Source organism: Palaemon carinicauda, chromosome 5, assembly GCF_036898095.1.
Source record: "Palaemon carinicauda isolate YSFRI2023 chromosome 5, ASM3689809v2, whole genome shotgun sequence".
Lineage (NCBI taxonomy): Eukaryota > Metazoa > Arthropoda > Malacostraca > Decapoda > Palaemonidae > Palaemon > Palaemon carinicauda.
This window is the reverse complement of record NC_090729.1, coordinates 3,607,440-3,624,147: the sequence shown is the minus strand read 5'-3', so window position 1 is coordinate 3,624,147 and position 16,708 is coordinate 3,607,440. Positions and strand designations below refer to the sequence as shown.

Below are 16,708 nucleotides of genomic sequence, written 5' to 3'. Positions count from 1 at the left end.
TTGTTAAGCTCAACAAAAACAAAAAGGGTCACCTTAAAAAACATCATAGACTAGCTGGCTCCAACACCTGCTACATAACTAGATTTTCTTTTTTTGTGGTCAAAAACAAAGAATTTTCAACTTTCTCATTATTAAAGAACTCAGGTTTGTATAGGTAGGAGAGTTACTGTAAAAAAAATTTGCAGTATTTCACAAGGGAAGTCAGGTAAGGACATATAGGCCTGAGAAGGTTGCTGTGGGCCATACTCTCTTCTTGGTAGGTAAGGACATGCCATCTTAGGTGAGATTAGGAGGACCAATAGCAAACATCAGTGTGTGAGAGGTGAGAATGGTTTAAAAAAAAAATTTATAAAGCTATAGGAAAGGCAGAGGTAACAAAAGAAATGGTTTAGGCATTATTAAGTACCAGTACTACAGTACATAGTATAGTACCTTGGTTTACGAGTTTAAATTGTTCCAGGAGTGTGCTTGTAACCTAAAATGTTTGCACAGTATTCTAAAACAAATTTTGGTTTTTAAGTGCTCAAGTGGTCTGTCACTCGGAGGACAAAAATATTTTTTTATGTAGATTTTGGCGTCTCTTCACAAATAAAGAAATGTGAAAGTACGCAACCATATGGCTGATATGCATGAAGCAACATGTATTGCCTGCCAGAACAGAGGAGCATAGATCCCTTTAATCTGGGACCAGTGGTAGCCCCTCAACTGCTGGTGTAGCAATCCCAGCTCCCCGACAGTACAAGGAGCATTGCATCTGGATAGTGGTTAAAACATAAGTTTTGTTTGAATGGCAAGAATGACTGGGAATTTTTCCTTTCTTCTTCCCCTCCCTTGGGATGCGTTAGTCGTGCTGATGTGTTGCTGAACTGGACGCTAGATGCTGGTATGCTATGCACCAGAGTGACTTTTCTTTACAATTTGACTTAGTATTTGAATTATTTCCTAATGCCCAGAGCAAGGTGGACAGTGGACCTACGGTGAACCCTCGTTTATCGCAGTAGATAGGTTCCAGACCCGACCGCGATAGGTGAAAATCCGCGAAGTAGTGACACCATATTTACCTATTTATTTAACATGTATATTCAGACTTTTAAAACCTTCCCTTGTACGTAGTACTGTTAGCAAACTACCCTTTAATGTACAGAACACTTAATGCATGTACTACAGTACCCTAAACTAAAACAGGCACAAATATTAAAGGCGATTTTATATCATGCGTTTCCTAAACACACCCAAAAGCACGATAAAAAATGGCAACCAATGTTTTGTTTACGTTTCTCTGATCATAATGAAGAAACAAACGCATTTACACATCTGTGTATAGGTTAGTTTTTGTATCGATTATATTGATTATTCAGTACAGTATGTTGATTTTGTTATTACCAATGTTTAATTAATTTTTCTTAGGACTTCCAAATGAAATATTTTTCTTTATGACGCCGCCTGAAACGACAGCGTCATAAAGTACGCTCAGTAAACAAACGAAGGTATTTAACGCGCATGATGAAAGTGATAAATAATGATATTACAGTAAAAGCTTTTAGAAAATATGTTATTACAAATATTATTTACCATATTTATGTAAAATCATACATACGTAGCAAAGCAGGAAAACAATTTACGAGAGAGAGAGAGAGAGAGAGTGAGAGAGAGAGAGTGAGAGAGAGTGAGAGAGAGTTGTTTTACGTACGTAAATGTAAATTTTAAACAAAATAAAATAGCCCCCTTTCATATAAAATAGGTTATTACAAATATTTTACTTTATCATATTACAGTAGTCTGTATAATACTGTAAAGTTCAGTACAGTATGTTGTTGTTATAGTCGTGGCGATGAAATTCTCACGAAATAAAAACACGGCATTCAATTACAACAGCTGATTCTCTCTCTCTCTCTCTCTCTCTCTCTCTCTCTCTCTCTCTCTCTCTCTCTCTCTCTCTCTCTCTCTGGGCTACTTTTCACTACCTCCCATTCCTTACCCCTCTTTATCTCTCTAACAGATGATATCTTTGTTGCTCCTCAAAGTTTCATTTATATTGAAAATCAATCATGATTCAATTTTCCTTACTTTCTCCAATCTCGTACCATCGGTCACATCGCGGTATTTTCGAAATTTCCGGAAAATCCGCGATATATGTATATACATGCGTTATGAAAAAAATCCACGAAGTGGTGAATCCGCGATGGTCGAACCGCGAAGTAGCGAGGGTTCACTGTATTGTATACGCATTCTTTACTCATATACGTAATGTATATACAGTACTGTACATTACAAAGGACAAAATATCCTGTAGGATATCGATTCCTCATAGACTAACCGTTTTCTTGTCTAAGATAATGGTCACGATGCTAGTCTAGGATAAGAGATGGACTGTCTGGCATTTTCTTTTTTTCCTTTCTCACCCTTTGTGTGCAATAGTTGTACCGTTAGTTGCTTGATTGGACGTTTTCATACAGAGCTACTGTTCTATACAAGTCAGATATAGAAGTATCTCCCTCCATCTTCCGTACAATGGGTAGGATGAATTGAAAGAATGTAGGGTACATTACACCTAATTGGCCAAACATTGTGACATATCCTTTAGAGGATATAAAGTTCTTCCTCTACCGTCTGTCAGCTGACAGAAACCTAGGCTAACCCATGGAAATTTATTCTCAATCGTTCATAGTTGGTAGGAATCAACACTCCTGCACCTTTATTACGGCCAAGTATATTAACATCCCAAGATTTTAAACCAGCCAGTATGATCATAGGGGCTTCCTCCTGCTTAAGGATGAGTCTCTTATTAAAGGACGAGAGTTTGTATTTTAGGAGCAAATCAGAAATTTTGAAAGGTATTTGTATTTTTTCTATATACAGTATACGAATCTTAGTCCTTTCAAGTTTCACTTCCCTCCTCAACCACCCCACAAGCCCTGGGTGAAGGTCAAAGTGGCTACTCGGTGATTAGTATACTGGCTGGGGGTTTGGGCTTCCTCACCTTGTGCCAGTGACTACCGACACCTTGTTATAGATTTTAACAACTGAGTTTGGGCCAAGCTAAAAACATACTCCTATTAAAGCACTCTAGTTTGTATAGTTAGGAAAAATACACATTACTTTTAAAATTTGTGAGATTACTGTAGTTTTGTAACAATAATTGTTTATTTTTGCAGGTTTAAAATGGAATCCATACTCTTCTATTCATTATGCCTGGTAACAGTATTTGCATGTGTATCTTCAGAAGTTCCAAAATCTAAGGTAATTTATATATATATATATATATATATATATATATATTTTTTTTGTTTGATGGGGTGATGTGGGGAGGTTGTGAAATGATGATATAAAGCCCTGGGCAAATGAAAAGAAAAAGAGAAGACAAATGTGTTTTTACCATATAAAAAACACTTCTTTAGTTGTTTATAAAAAAAGAATCAAAATTTCACTTAAGATAGCATATTTCAGATAGTTTCAATAGATCACATTTCCACTTTTCCCTTCTGTTTGAAATTATGAATCTGACAATGTAGTAGTTTTGTATTGTAAAATAAAAAAGTTGGAGATTAAATTTGCCAATTGAATAGAGCACCCATAGTTGGGTTTGCATCAGCATTAGTGTAAGTGTTGGATAAATTTAAAACACTTTTCAAGTGGATATAATTGAAGGTTGGTTTTATCTATATTTCCTTATTCTTGTTTTTCAGATTGTTAAGTGTGCTGTGTGTAATAGTCTTGTAAGTGAACTTCATGAAGCAATCGATAAGGTACAGTATAGTTTGGTTTATGCAGTTTTTCAGAAGTAGGATTTGTGTATAGAAGAGAATTTTATGGGCAAAAAAATATTAAAATAATGGGAAAAGGAAAATAACTCTAGATTGTTCCTACACAATACAAAGCATTGTACTGTATTTGTTCCTTAACTGGAATACAAACCTACACTATTTATTAGGGGTTATTACTTTTAGCGAAGCTGAAAGGACGATCCATTAAAATTTTAGCGAGGGTTAACTACCCATTCCGCTAGTTAGCGGGTGGTAGCTTGCTACCGCTCCTGCTCACACCTGAGATTTAGCCCACTTTGCTTTTGGCTCGGATGGTGAACAGTCGTTGATGGGGCCTGGGAACCAATCTTCTTCCCCTTCCTTGCATCCGTTCAAGATGAGGACGGTAAGTACCGTATGTTCTGCTATCAGGAAGAAAATTTCTAGCCTCAGTGAACCTGAATGGTATGTACATCTAGATACCCATCTTCCTGTCCTATAGGAAGAACATCCTCTTTGTCTTATGGGGCTTTAGTTACCAGTTCAAAGCTTGGAGCTTCAGACTGTCTACTGATCCAGAGCATTCACACTTGCCTCTTCTGTTGCCTAAGTGAACTAGACTCACCTCTTGAGATTTCTCAGTGATTGACTTTCCTGTCTCTATCTGGGAAGAAATGCTCCAGGACCAATACAGTTGGTTTCCTTTTGCCACGATCTGAGAATTGTGTTCAATCTGTAAGCTTAGTTTCATGGTCAGGCAGAAGATAGAGGACCGTAGTGTGCCGTTAACACATTGAATGATCATACCAGCAAATGTATTGAGATAGCACTGCCACTCCCTCATGACCAAGAACATCCAGGTCGACGGTGATGTCATCTGAGACTTCTCTTGTCATTGGAGAACTCGGTCTAAATGGGCTTCCACACTGGTGATCGCTTAGGAATTGTTGGAAGCAACACTAGTCAGCAGCTAACTATTTCCTTATGGGAAACCCAGGATGATAGGCCTTGGTGGCTGTTTGACAAGATCCTCCCCAGGGGAATTCCACTTTAATCCTACTTTCAGGTATTCTGCTGTTCGCAGATGTATTGGAGGAGGGTAGGGCATACCTAGGGGACCAGATCACCTGTTTACCAATTACTCCTCAGGATAACCGTGGTAGCTTCTATGGTCACACACTGGGTGGTATCCGCATTTGTTGTTGCTCCTCTTTGAGGTACTGGTATAGCTATCATCTTCTGTTAGTGGCTTCATAGAAGGGATATTTCTCCAGGTGGATTATGGCTCTTATTTACATTCATCAAGGAAGCTCCTTTCAGTTCAGTTTCTGTGGTAAGAGGCTGTTCAGCTTATAAACAGGATCTCTAACTGAAGGACTTGGATCCTTTCCCTTTGGAGGATCAGCCTAGGTATGGGAGTAACCCCAAACGATCTTCCCTCCAGGAAGTAGTCCCTTTTGGAATATCCCTCAAGTCTTCAGGTCTCCCGCGCGAACTATTAATGAACCTTTGACCAGACATCAGATAGGATCTGATCCCAAGAGAACTTGCAAGCTTCAGCATTTCAAATGGGTATACTGCTTGACATTTCTGAGGTCATGGGTCCTTTTCCAGTAGAGGAAGGTTGTCCCCTTCTTTGTTCCGGAGTTTTTGTCGAAGACCCGGATTTTAGCTTGACACAGCAAATTCAAGTCCTTCTCCGTCTCTTCTTTACAAGTAGGGTTTAGAATGATTTACTTATCTGTCTTGAAATGACATGACAATGCTATCTAGAGCATTTGGGTTCTCCTTCCTTTGCCGAAGGGTAAAGAAGATATGCAAGAACATTGCTTCTTCTAGCTTGTGCACCCTCAGATGACGGACACCTTTGCTGCCCACTACTTTAGTGAATTTACCCAGAGGGCCATGTATAACCTTATTCTTGGTCCTACAATAGCTACTCAACAACTTGTGTTGCAAACCTAGCTCCTTCATATCGTCTAAAAGGACAGTTGCGATGTATGTTTAGAAGGAGAGGCAAGAATGTAGAGTCATTTTCCTCCTCCTTTGTTGGTGTAAAGTAAGTCATTTGGTTATGTGCTGAATTGAAGGCTAGATGCAAGTAACCTTCACGACTGAGTAACCTTTCTTTACAGACAAGTTTTATTTTGAAGTATCTTCCAGGATGGAATTTATGCAAACCTATCTCTGCTAATGACCTTATATTCAGACATCATCATCATCATCATCCAGTCCACTGCAGGACAAAGGTCTTGCGTCTGTTTATGGTCTTTCTCTACCAGCTCACTCCTGCAAACTTTCCTTGTTGTTAATCCATTGTTTCGGATATAGGATTTTTCATGACTTGCTACCGGTCTCCTGGTTGGGATCTAGCCTAACACTTGCAACATCTCCATGCTCAGGCACTTGGGAGGTGCCAGGAGTCATCGCTTTGACTCCCCTACAGGGCCAAAGTGCATTGAAATTTCCTAGGGTAGTAAACCAACCAATATGATTATTGGGACTTTTTCCATCTTGATGACGAGTCTCATATGGTTTGTATGATTCGTGTAGGAACAGATCCCAAAATTTTAAGAACTGATTTATATTATTCATGATTACCTGTCCTTTAAGGTGCCCTTCATGCCCAAACCACCCCATGTGTTCTAGGTTAAAATTAAAGTGAAGGTTACTCTACCTGTCGAGTGAGTGGGGCATACCCTCCACCCACCTGCCAGCTACTACTAACTACCTCATTAATAGTTTAAATGCTGTTCCAGCTTCACTGAAGTCGTACGCCTATTAAACTACTCAGGTTTATATAGTCAGGAAAAATATAAATTACTTGAAAAGATTTGTGATTTAAAAAACTATTATACATTACATTTACTACTTATATGCTTATCTAATTGTTTTCTTTTGAAGTTAAATGCTAGGCTTTTTTATATTTATATTATTGAATAGCCTTTTCAATTGGAAATCTAACTAGTACTGGATTTTTTATATTCTGTAGGTGGACCCTAGGAAAAAAATTGATGTCGGATCTTATCGGTTAGATAAGGATGGAAAGCAGAAACTTTCATCAGTTCAATATGCAGGCTCTGAAGTAAGTACTATACTGATACAGTAATATGCATTTCCTCAATTTGAAGACTGTTTTTTGTTTTTTTTTAAATCTGTATGAATAGTCGAGTCGTGACAAGGTTTTTATGATGATAAAACTCAAGTGGCAAGTGTAGTTATAAACATAAGTGAAGCAAATGATACGCTTTGTAAGTTAAAATCATTAGCTTAGCTGTTAAAAAGACCAGTTTTGGAATACATTACAGATTTATTGTTTAGTTGACAATTGTCTTCTATTGACTATGTTATTCAGATATTGGGATAATAATTTGCATGGTGATGATATGAGAGAACTGAAAATTTTTAGTTTGTTCCGTAACTGAAATATAAACAACGTTATTTAATATGGGTTATTACTTCGGCGGAGCTGAATGACGAGCCACTAGAGTTTTAACGATGGTTTACTACCCCACCGCTAGTTAGTGGGGATTAGGGAGGGGTAGCAAGTACCCCTCCCCCACCCCCCTCTAACACACACCGGTGAATACTTCACTTTGCTTTTGGCTCGGGTGAAGAACAGACGTGTCTGCTCTCACCCTCGCTTTGACTGCCATTAATCTGTTTTGCTTTTGCTTTCTCAGAGTGTGTGAAGTTGGCCTCTATTAACATGCGTACGTGTCCTGGTTTACCTGACCGCCCTTGTGGGACCTTTATGTCAGTGGTAGACACCGATCCTCACACCTTGTGTCCTCATTGTAGGGGCCAACGGTGTGAAAAGGGTAATGTATGCGGTGAGTGTAGGGAGTGGTCTATCTCCCAGTGGGAGAGGTTTGCCCGGCGCCGGAAGAAGAAGTCCAAAAGCAATTTGTTCTGTAACCGAAATACAAACCACGCTTTTTACATTGGGTTTACCTTTTAGCGTAGCTGAAATGGCGAGCCATTAGAATTTAACGAGGATGTATTACCCCCGCGCTAGTTAGCGGGGTGTAGGGGAGTGGTAGCTAGCTACCCCTCCCCCCCCACACACCAGTGAACCACTTCACTTCACTTTTGGCTCGGATGATGGACAGACGTGCCTGTCTTCGTCCTCGCTTGGCAGCCATTATTTGTTTTGTCTTTACTTAATCACTTACTTTTTTTTTACTCAATATATATGTAAAAATTTTTTCGTGTTAATGTATATATTTCCTTTTCAGAGTTTGTGCTTGTGTGTACGATATCTCCGTGGAGCCCTCGGCAGTTAGGCCACCATGGTGTAATTTCATGGGTCGCGACCGAGTTTGACTACGGTCGTTCTCTCTCTCTCTCTCTCTTGAGGTCGTTCACCCTTTTACTACGTTACTTTTACTACGTCTGAGTAGCTTCCTTCCCCTGTGTGTGGGGTTGCTACGCCGTACGTTTGTCTCAGTTAGTTTATGAATCTAATTGTGTTTGTTGATTTTAAAGCTTTGTGGAACGATTCCTTTCGGGGTTTTCGTTCTTTCTTAGTGTTCATTCATTTTTAAATTACGTAATTACATAGTTACATAATTATAATTGTTATAATTCTGTTTTGGTTATAGCTCTCCTTCCGTGAGTGTAAGTGGTTGTGAGGGCAAGTGCCTGTTGTGTAATTCTTGTGTTCCTTTCCCTCGGGATTCCTCTTCGGAGCCTTCCCGGGGGAATGAATGTTACCGATCTAGTTCGTTTCTGTAATGTGACAACGGAGTGAGCTGTCTTGTTGAGGCCTGGGGATTCGGCTGTTGCTGCCTCCCCTATAGACCTTCGTCAGGGGCGTGTCTCCTTCTCCTGGAAGTACTCCCGTGATGATTGACAGCTCTCCAGTTCATTTTAGAACACTCAGGAGGCTTGCCTCCTTGGGTGGGGGAACTTTCCTTTCGAGGGAAGTTTTCCTGTCCAGGCTTGAGTTTTTCCCCTGTGGGGGTTCTTCTCTTGCTTTTTTTCGTGCGACTATGCTCTTGGTGCTGAGCGGTCGCACCTGCAGTTACGCTCAAGGGGCTGGGCAACTGCAGGAGCCCCTCTTCGGAGGATTGCTCTTTTTAGGTCACTAGCTGACCCGTCTCTTCTACGAAGTGTTTCTCTTTCGTTCGCGAGAGAGTACACTCATTAGGACTCCTTTTTGGAGGACTCTTCTGCTGTTGTTGCTGTTGGCCGCCTTCGCCGTAAGGCTCACCTTCCGCTACGTCGTAAGGGCCTTCCCTCTCCCTATAAGGGTGCTAAGAGGCGCCTGTTTGAATCTCCATATGCAGCCTGCAACGCCTCCTTCTTGACCTTCCGACCCTGGTGCAGATGGACAGCAGTCTGACCTCGTCTTCCGATGGACAACGGTCCCTTCGGGGCAAAGGGTTGCCTCCCACGAGGGTTCCTCCCTTGCGTGTCAGTGTTCCCCTGCGCGCCCTTCTGCAGTGTTCTCTCCTGTTCAGTGTTAGCGCACAGGCGCTCTCCTGCTCATCAGCGTTTTCCTGATCGCTAGCGCGCTCCTGTTACCCAGCGCTCTCCTGTTCGCCAGCGCTCTCCTGATGATCGTCTCTGCTGTTCCTGTTGGTTCCTGTTACGCGCCCACGTTCGCCCGCGCAATCTAGAACTTCGGTTCAGGTCTTGGACAAGGACTCTTCTTCTACGCACAGGATTCCACGCGTTGCCTTCTGCTCGCCAGCGACCACAGACGCGTCAACGTTCGCCTGCTCATCAGCGATCTCCTGCGCGCCAACGATCGCCATTGATCTGCCACGCGTGTCAGTTCCCCTGGACACCATCAGTAGCGATCTAGCGCTCGCCTGCTGTGGTCCACAATCTCCGGTAGCTGAGTCTTGCCATAGATCTTCCTCCTGCTCGCCAGCGCTCACCTTTACTTCTGTCCTTCTGTGGGCCAGCTTTCTTCAATCGCCAGCGCACATCCGCGCGCCCTTTCCTGCCACGCACCAATGGGCGCCAACGGTTTTTCCTGACCGTCCAGGATCGCCTGATTAACAGCTTGCTTCAGCGCTCACCTTCCTGATGCACCTGCGCGCCTTCTGTTAGCACGATGCGCGCTAACCATTCCTAGTCTCTTACGCGTTAGCGATCGCCTACGCGCCCGCGCGATTCTTCGCCTGCGCGCTAGCGTTTTGTTAGCGCACCACTGTTCGCCAATGCGCCGTCGCTTGCCAACGCGCAATCGCTTGCCGACACGCCATCGCTTGCCGACGCGCCATCGCTTGCCGACGCGCCATCGCTTGCCAACGCGCCATCGCTTGCCAACGCGCCTTCACTTGCCTACGGGCCATCGCTCGCCAAGACGCGCCATCGCCCGCCTACGCGCTATCGGTCTCCCGACCGCCTGCACTCACCCGCGCGTCCACACGCCCATGTGCCCACGCGACCGCATGCCCACGTGCCAGCGCCTACGCGCATGCGCGCCCACGTGCCCTCCAATGTTCGGCCGCGCGCGAACCGATGGTATTCCATCGCACGGACCGACGGTGTTCCGTCGCGCGGACCGACGGTGTTCCGTCGCGCGGACCGACGGTGTTCCGTCGCGCGGACCGACGGTGTTCCGTCGCGCGGACCGACGGTGTTCCGTCGCGCGGACCGACGGTGTTCCGTCGCGCGGACCGACGGTGTTCCGTCGCGCGGACCGACGGTGTTCCGTCGCGCGGACCGACGGTGTTCCGTCGCGCGGACCGACGGTGTTCCGTCGCGCGGACCGACGGTGTTCCGTCGCGCGGACCGACGGTGCTCCGTCGCGCGGACCGACGGTGCTCCGTCGCGCGGACCGACGGTGCTCCGTCGCGCGGACCGACGGTGCTCCGTCGCGCGGACCGACGGTGCTCCGTCGCGCGGACCGACGGTGCTCCGTCGCGCGAACCGACGGTGCTCCGTCGCGCGAACCGACGGTGCTCCGTCGCGCGAACCGACGGTGCTCCGTCGCGCGAACCGACGGTGCTCCGTCGCGCGAACCGACGGTGCTCCGTCGCGCGAACCGACGGTGCTCCGTCGCGCGAACCGACGGTGCTCCGTCGCGCGAACGTCGGCTCGATTCCTGCCGTATCCATTGCTCGCCTACGGGTCATCGCTCGCCTGTGAACTTTCGGATTCCGACCACCAGCTCTCACCCTTCTTACCACGCTCGCCCTCCTTCTGCGCTTCCTCGCGCACTTTCGTCTGCGCTCCTGCGTGCCCGCACATGGGCGCTTCCACGTTCGGCCACGCGCAAACCATTGATTTACCATCGCGCGAGCGCCAGGGCGATTGCGACCGCAATTCCCGTTGGGGTTTCGCAACATGGCTAGCCTGGCGAGTCTTCTGGAGCATATTTCCAGAACACGGTCTTCACCTCATAACACAGAGCATGGCACATGCAAGAGCAGGAAGAATCTTCAGGGAGGTCTGAGCAACATTCTTCTTTCCAGAACCTGGGTTAGCCCTTCCTCGTCATTCCCGGGAAGGGTCTTGTCAGGGAGCTTTCCGTTCGAGATTTCTCCGTCGGGCAAAGGGTGACTGGTTTACCCCTTCCTCTTCTCCATCTCGTGGAAGGGGCTTACCAGGTCTTTTCCCTCCTCGGTTGCGACCCGAGGTTTTGTACAAGGAAACTCCAGGAAGGTCATGGGTACTTTCCTCCTCTCGGGCTCTAGCACCTTGGCGTTTCGTCGCCAAGTTTCGAACTTGCGGGCAAGCTTGAGGTTGGACCATCTAGACGCAGTGTCCGAGGGCTTCCTCTCAAGTGTCTCATCCGTGGATGTCGACAAGCTCAGACACTCTTCCATCCTTGGGAAGAGCTTGTTTGTGCCCAAGGACAGAGACATGGACAGCGGTTGTGCAGAGGAAGTCGACTTCCGTTTTCACTCCTCCAAGGCGCTTTCTTCTAGACCCTGCAGGCCTTCAGCGCCTCTTCTTTCAGCCTCTTCGGCCTTAGTTATCAGACCTGCTACGGCAGCTAAGACAAGGTGTCCAATAGCAGTCCCCTCCTGTCAGGGACAGGTAGCACGGGAAGCTCTCCTGGGGGGGCATAATCCTAGAGGGAGCGGCAGAGTTCACAAACTCTAGGATTGGCAACTCCCCCTTGTAGGTCTCACGCTGGGAGGATGCCTAAGGTTACTCATCCGGATAACAGATTCCCGATGCCGATTCCTACACGATCTCCGTGATCAGCCAAGGATATCGCGCCTCGCTCTTACCATCTCACCATCTCTGTCAGTGAATTCAGTGTCATTGAACTTCTATGCCATGGGGTCGGCAAGAGTTTTGCCCGTTTGGGCAGAATGATCCATGCCTTAGGAGAAGGTCCTCCATAAGGTCGTCGACGGCTTCTTCAGTCGATCCTTTCTCGTAGGAAAGCATCTGAGACGGGAATTCCGTGGTCGACCTCTCAGCTCTGTTCAAGTTTGTCGAACAAACTTCGTCCAGCGTGGGACAGCAGAATCGATCAGACTGGTAACGAGGCGGCAGGACTCCTTAGGCCCTGGATCGGAAGGACAGGTACTTCCAGTTTCCATTCCATCCATCTTCCAGGAAGCTCTTGGAATTCAGCCTAGACTTAAGATGCGGTGTGGCGATCCCGCCGCGGCATAGCAGGATTTTCTCCAAAGAACTCTCCTTGCTTTCCTCATGGCCGCTCAGGAGCAGGCTTCCGCCTCCTTAGCCTTTTGGAGGTCTGGTCAACTCCGGTAGGCTCGGGTTCGACCTTCTTCGACGCCGGGACAGGCTTCCGGGTCCTTACCATGAGTGAGGGATCATGGTAATTTGCTAGGAGCCTTCTCTACTTCTGCCTCAACATCTGGGGTATCTAGCCATGATATTGAGTCAACGGCCTTACCACGTTGGAAACACCGCTTCTCGTCCAATCAGCGAAGTTAAGCAACGTTGGGCTGGTCAGTACTTGGATGGGTGACTGCCTGGGTACGCCAGATGCTGTTACCTCCTCCTCCGAGCCTTCCCTTCAGTTGACTGTGGCAAGGCTGAGGAGAGTCGCAGTTCCTGTTCTCAGTCAAGCAGAGCTTTCAGCCCTACCTTGGAACGTTTCCTGGGTCTCTTTTCCTCATTGACCTGTCCAAAGTCCCGAACGGTCGCCTCAGGATAAGTTCCCTGTGGGGCACCCCAAGTTCCGGTGGTATCAAAGCAACGATTAACCGGACTTTCTGGCCCCTATGGGACCAGCGGAACGTTTAGACCTGCAATGGGTGTTGACCTATGGAACCTCTTGACGGGGGTGGATATTCTCGTCCTTTCCCCACATTTTGATGCTGTTCTCGGACTCGTCAAAGAAAAGGGGGGGCGCATGTTCCGGTTCAGGCCTATGGTCAGGACCTGAAGGATACCTCTCCATCATTCAGGCAGGCTTAGGGGCCGTAGCCTGGCCCCTCTACAGATCCTACAGTTCCTGCCGAGTCGCTCCGTGCGCGATGACTTCATGGTACTGGCGTATTCCAACCAGCAAGGGACGCATTTTCATACCTTCGCATCTTGCAGCAGAGATACTGAGATGATCCGAGGTCCTCTCTATACCACTATCGGCTCGCTCATTCCGGGCAGAGGAATGTTCTCTCCGACTATCTGAGTAGAGCCTCGCAGATAGAGGGTACCTGGGGGTCTTTGGCCTTTAGTAGCCAGCAAGTCCTGGCCTGGGGGACTGATCGCGACAGCCTGGAACTTCAAGCTTCCGATGTTCTTCCCCTCAGTCTCAGACCCCAAGACTCTTTGGCAAAATGCTTTCCGGTGATGGTGGGACAACAATGACGCCTGCGTCTTCCCACCATTGTTGTCTGTTGAGAATGGGTCTCAACATGACCAGGTTGTCTGTCAACCTTTCGATGGCCCTGAGAGCTCCACTGTGACTATTCGCGGAACGGTTTCTGGACCCTCTGCTTCCCCTGACGGAACTCCCGGGAGAGCTTCTCCCACGGCACAGGCTACTCGAACAACCACACTACAGCATCTTTCACGAGCCGTAGCATCGCTTCGGCTTCGCGCCTGGAGACACTACGCCGCCTCCTCAAGAAGAGAACCTGCTACAGTCGCGGAGTGGAGGTCGCGTCACCTGCGATAGTCATCCGCATGGGTCTACCAGGCGAAGTGGAGATTTTTCTGTGGTTGGTGTCGTGGGAGAGATACCTCTTCCCTTGAGGCCTCTTCTCCAGCAATAACGGACTTATTGCTTTTCGGCGGGAGAAAACTCCTTTCCACTCTCGGCAATGAAGTCTGTCGCTCAGCCTTTCTCTGGCCTTCAGGCTGAAAGGAATAGACTTTTTCGTTCCCGCTGGACCTTTCTTCGCTCATGCGAAGCTGCGAACGTCCCTGCCCCCAGTCGGAGTGAGACCTCCTCCATGGAGCATGGTTCGGACCTTTTAGTCCCTTAAGAGATCTTCTCAAGAACCATTACGTCAGGCCTCTTATCGCATTCCGTCTTGGGGGACGGTGCTCCTACTCACTCTGGCCTCGGCCAGTGTGTAAGCAATCTTCTTGGTCTCGTACGACTCCGCCCTTTCTAAGGGATAGGGGAAGGCAACATTCAGGTTCGCTCCTGAGTTGTTTGCTAGACTCAGAATCTTGGGGTCCCGGCCCTTCGGTCCAACTCCTTCAAGATTTCAAGTCACCATTCTGTATCAGATTACCCAAACCTTCTCCTTCTTGCCAGTAAAGGAATCGAGGGGTTATCCTTGGGAACAGCTGCAGTTTGTCCTCACGTGCAGCCGGGTTAGGAGCACAGGAAGGACACAGGGGAGAGTCTCCAGTATACCTCTTCAGCTCGGACTCAAGGACATTCATCTCGACCTGAATCCAGACCCTCCTCCATCACGTCGCCCTACAGCACGATGTCGGATACATCGCAACGTCCCTCGCCTTCGAGTAGTACTACTCTGTGACACAGATGCTACAAGCTGGAGTGTGGAAGCGTCTAATGACCTTCGCAGCCCGCTTCCTGCAGGACGTGACCCACAAGAGTATCGATACGTTTCTATTGCTCTGTGGTGGCTACACAACAGCTGTTCTAACCTCAGGCTCCTTTTTGGACAGGTAGCAGAAGGTTGAGGGCATTGTTATCAGGTTTTAGTCTGCATGAACGATAGAAGTATGTCTGGCCCTTACTTCTTTCTTCATCGTCCCCTCTACTGGGGAAGCAGCATCCTGGTCTCTGCATAGCTGACCTCAAACCTCTGCAGGTAAACCATGCATCCTTGTGTTCCGAGTATTGAGTCAATACTGTCGCGTCCCCCATACCCTGATGAGGTGGTATTGGGAACGTCCTAACTCAGAGTTCCTTCTTTAACTCCAGGTCAACTGCCTAGGACGGGTCACACTTCTTCCTTCACACAAGCTTATGTAGGCCACACGTTTCCTTGCGGAGCAAGGAACTTGTGAGGTGCAGGGACTCCTTTTCTCGGGTGCGCCTCACTCGGATTTTGAGTCCCCGGGTAAAGCCAAAGCCAGTATGGCTGGGGACTTTCCACCCTTCCTAAGGGGTAAGTCACCCAATGTAAATAGCGTGGTTTGTATTTCGGTTACAGAACAAATAACAAATTCGGAGATAATTTGTATTTTTCCTAACCATACAAACCTTAACTATTTACACATATTTGCCCGCCAGCCCTGTCCCCCAAGACAAGTCCTACCTCTAAGTGAAGTGAAGCAGTTCACCGGTGTGTGAGGGGGGGAGGGGTAGCTAGCTACCACTCCCCTACCACCCGCTAACTAGCGCGGTGGTAATACACCCTCGTTAAATGGCTCGCCATTTCAGCTACGCTAAAAGGTAAACCCAATGTAAATAGCTAAGGTTTGTATGGTTAGGAAAAATACAAATTATCTCCGAATTTGTCATTTTTAAATGTTAAACTTAGGCGGTTAATATATATATAGCTTACGTCTCCGATGGTCGACAGATTCCAAAAACTCGCGAGCGATCGCCATGAAGGTTGCTGGGTGTGCCCACCAGCGCCGACTATCGGCCAGATACCGCATATACTTCTCAACCAATTCAGTTCTTTTCTGTCGGTGGTAGTGACAGCATTGGTTCCGCTCGCGCTTAACCTCAAGTTTCTACCGATTGGTGAAGTACTTGTTCATGGTTTTATTGCTTTCGCTGTGTTGGTTATCTTCGATAAAACTCTTGAAACCCTTTTTTGATTATTGTTGCTGAACTTGGCTTTCTTTTGGATTTTCTTTGAAATTTTCATAATGGCTGACCCTTCTCCTGTCTATCGTAAATGTGTGAAAGACTGTAATAAACGTCTTCCTAAAGCTTCCATCGATCCTCATACTATTTGTGTTAATTGCCGAGGTAAATCTTGTCAATTAGGGGATCGATGTGAGGAATGTTTTGTTTTATCTGAATTAGAGTGGTTGGAGTATGAGAAATACAGTATACTCGGAAACTCGAAAGAGATAGAGTGAGAAGAAGGTCTTCTAGATCTCTAGATTTTTCCTCTTCCCATGCCCCTGAACCTGATCCTTCTCCTGTAGTGGTAGTTTCAGAACCCCCTATTGGCAGTAATGAACCATCTATGCGTGATATGTTATTGACCATTCAAGCGTTGGGTGAGAAGGTCGAATCGTTGGCCTCGGACAGAAATCAGCTTATGTCCGACGTTAAAATTTTAAAGGGTCAAAGTGGTAAAGTGGAAAGTGCATCAAATGTGTTTAGTGTTTTGCCGAAGGGTTCGTCTGTTCGTGCTTGTCACTTGCCTAGTCCGAGATCTCTTTCAAGCTCCCCTGCCCTAGGGAGAAGGAATGTCGTAGGACTTGAGGTAGTGAGAGGTGTAAACCAACGTACAGACGTTCCCTCAAAGGTATCAGACGTTGCTCTTCAAGCACGTCCTTACCATAAGACGGGAGAAACGAAGTTCTCCTCGTCTTCCGATGATTCGTCTCATAAGAAACCTTGGCGTAAGGTTTCAAGACCTTTGAAACGCAAGTCGGTCCCTTCAGGACAGGTCCAGCGTCCTGGCTGT

At 46.8% G+C, this 16,708-nt stretch overlaps 1 protein-coding gene and 1 pseudogene across 2 annotated transcripts in view; both read left to right on the top strand.

The window, feature by feature from the left end:
• Positions 1-16,708, top strand: part of sel (canopy family protein seele) — a 56,405-nt gene that overhangs the window by 1,462 nt on the left and 38,235 nt on the right. For both annotated transcript variants that reach the window (XM_068373736.1, XM_068373737.1), the window contains exons 2-4: positions 3,156-3,240; positions 3,687-3,746; positions 6,736-6,828. In XM_068373736.1, the coding sequence (XP_068229837.1) occupies positions 3,163-3,240; positions 3,687-3,746; positions 6,736-6,828 (231 nt within the window). In that variant the 5' untranslated portion in view covers positions 3,156-3,162. The remainder of the gene's footprint in view (positions 1-3,155; positions 3,241-3,686; positions 3,747-6,735; positions 6,829-16,708) is intronic.
• LOC137641704 (5S ribosomal RNA) lies at positions 12,566-12,683 on the top strand (annotated as a pseudogene).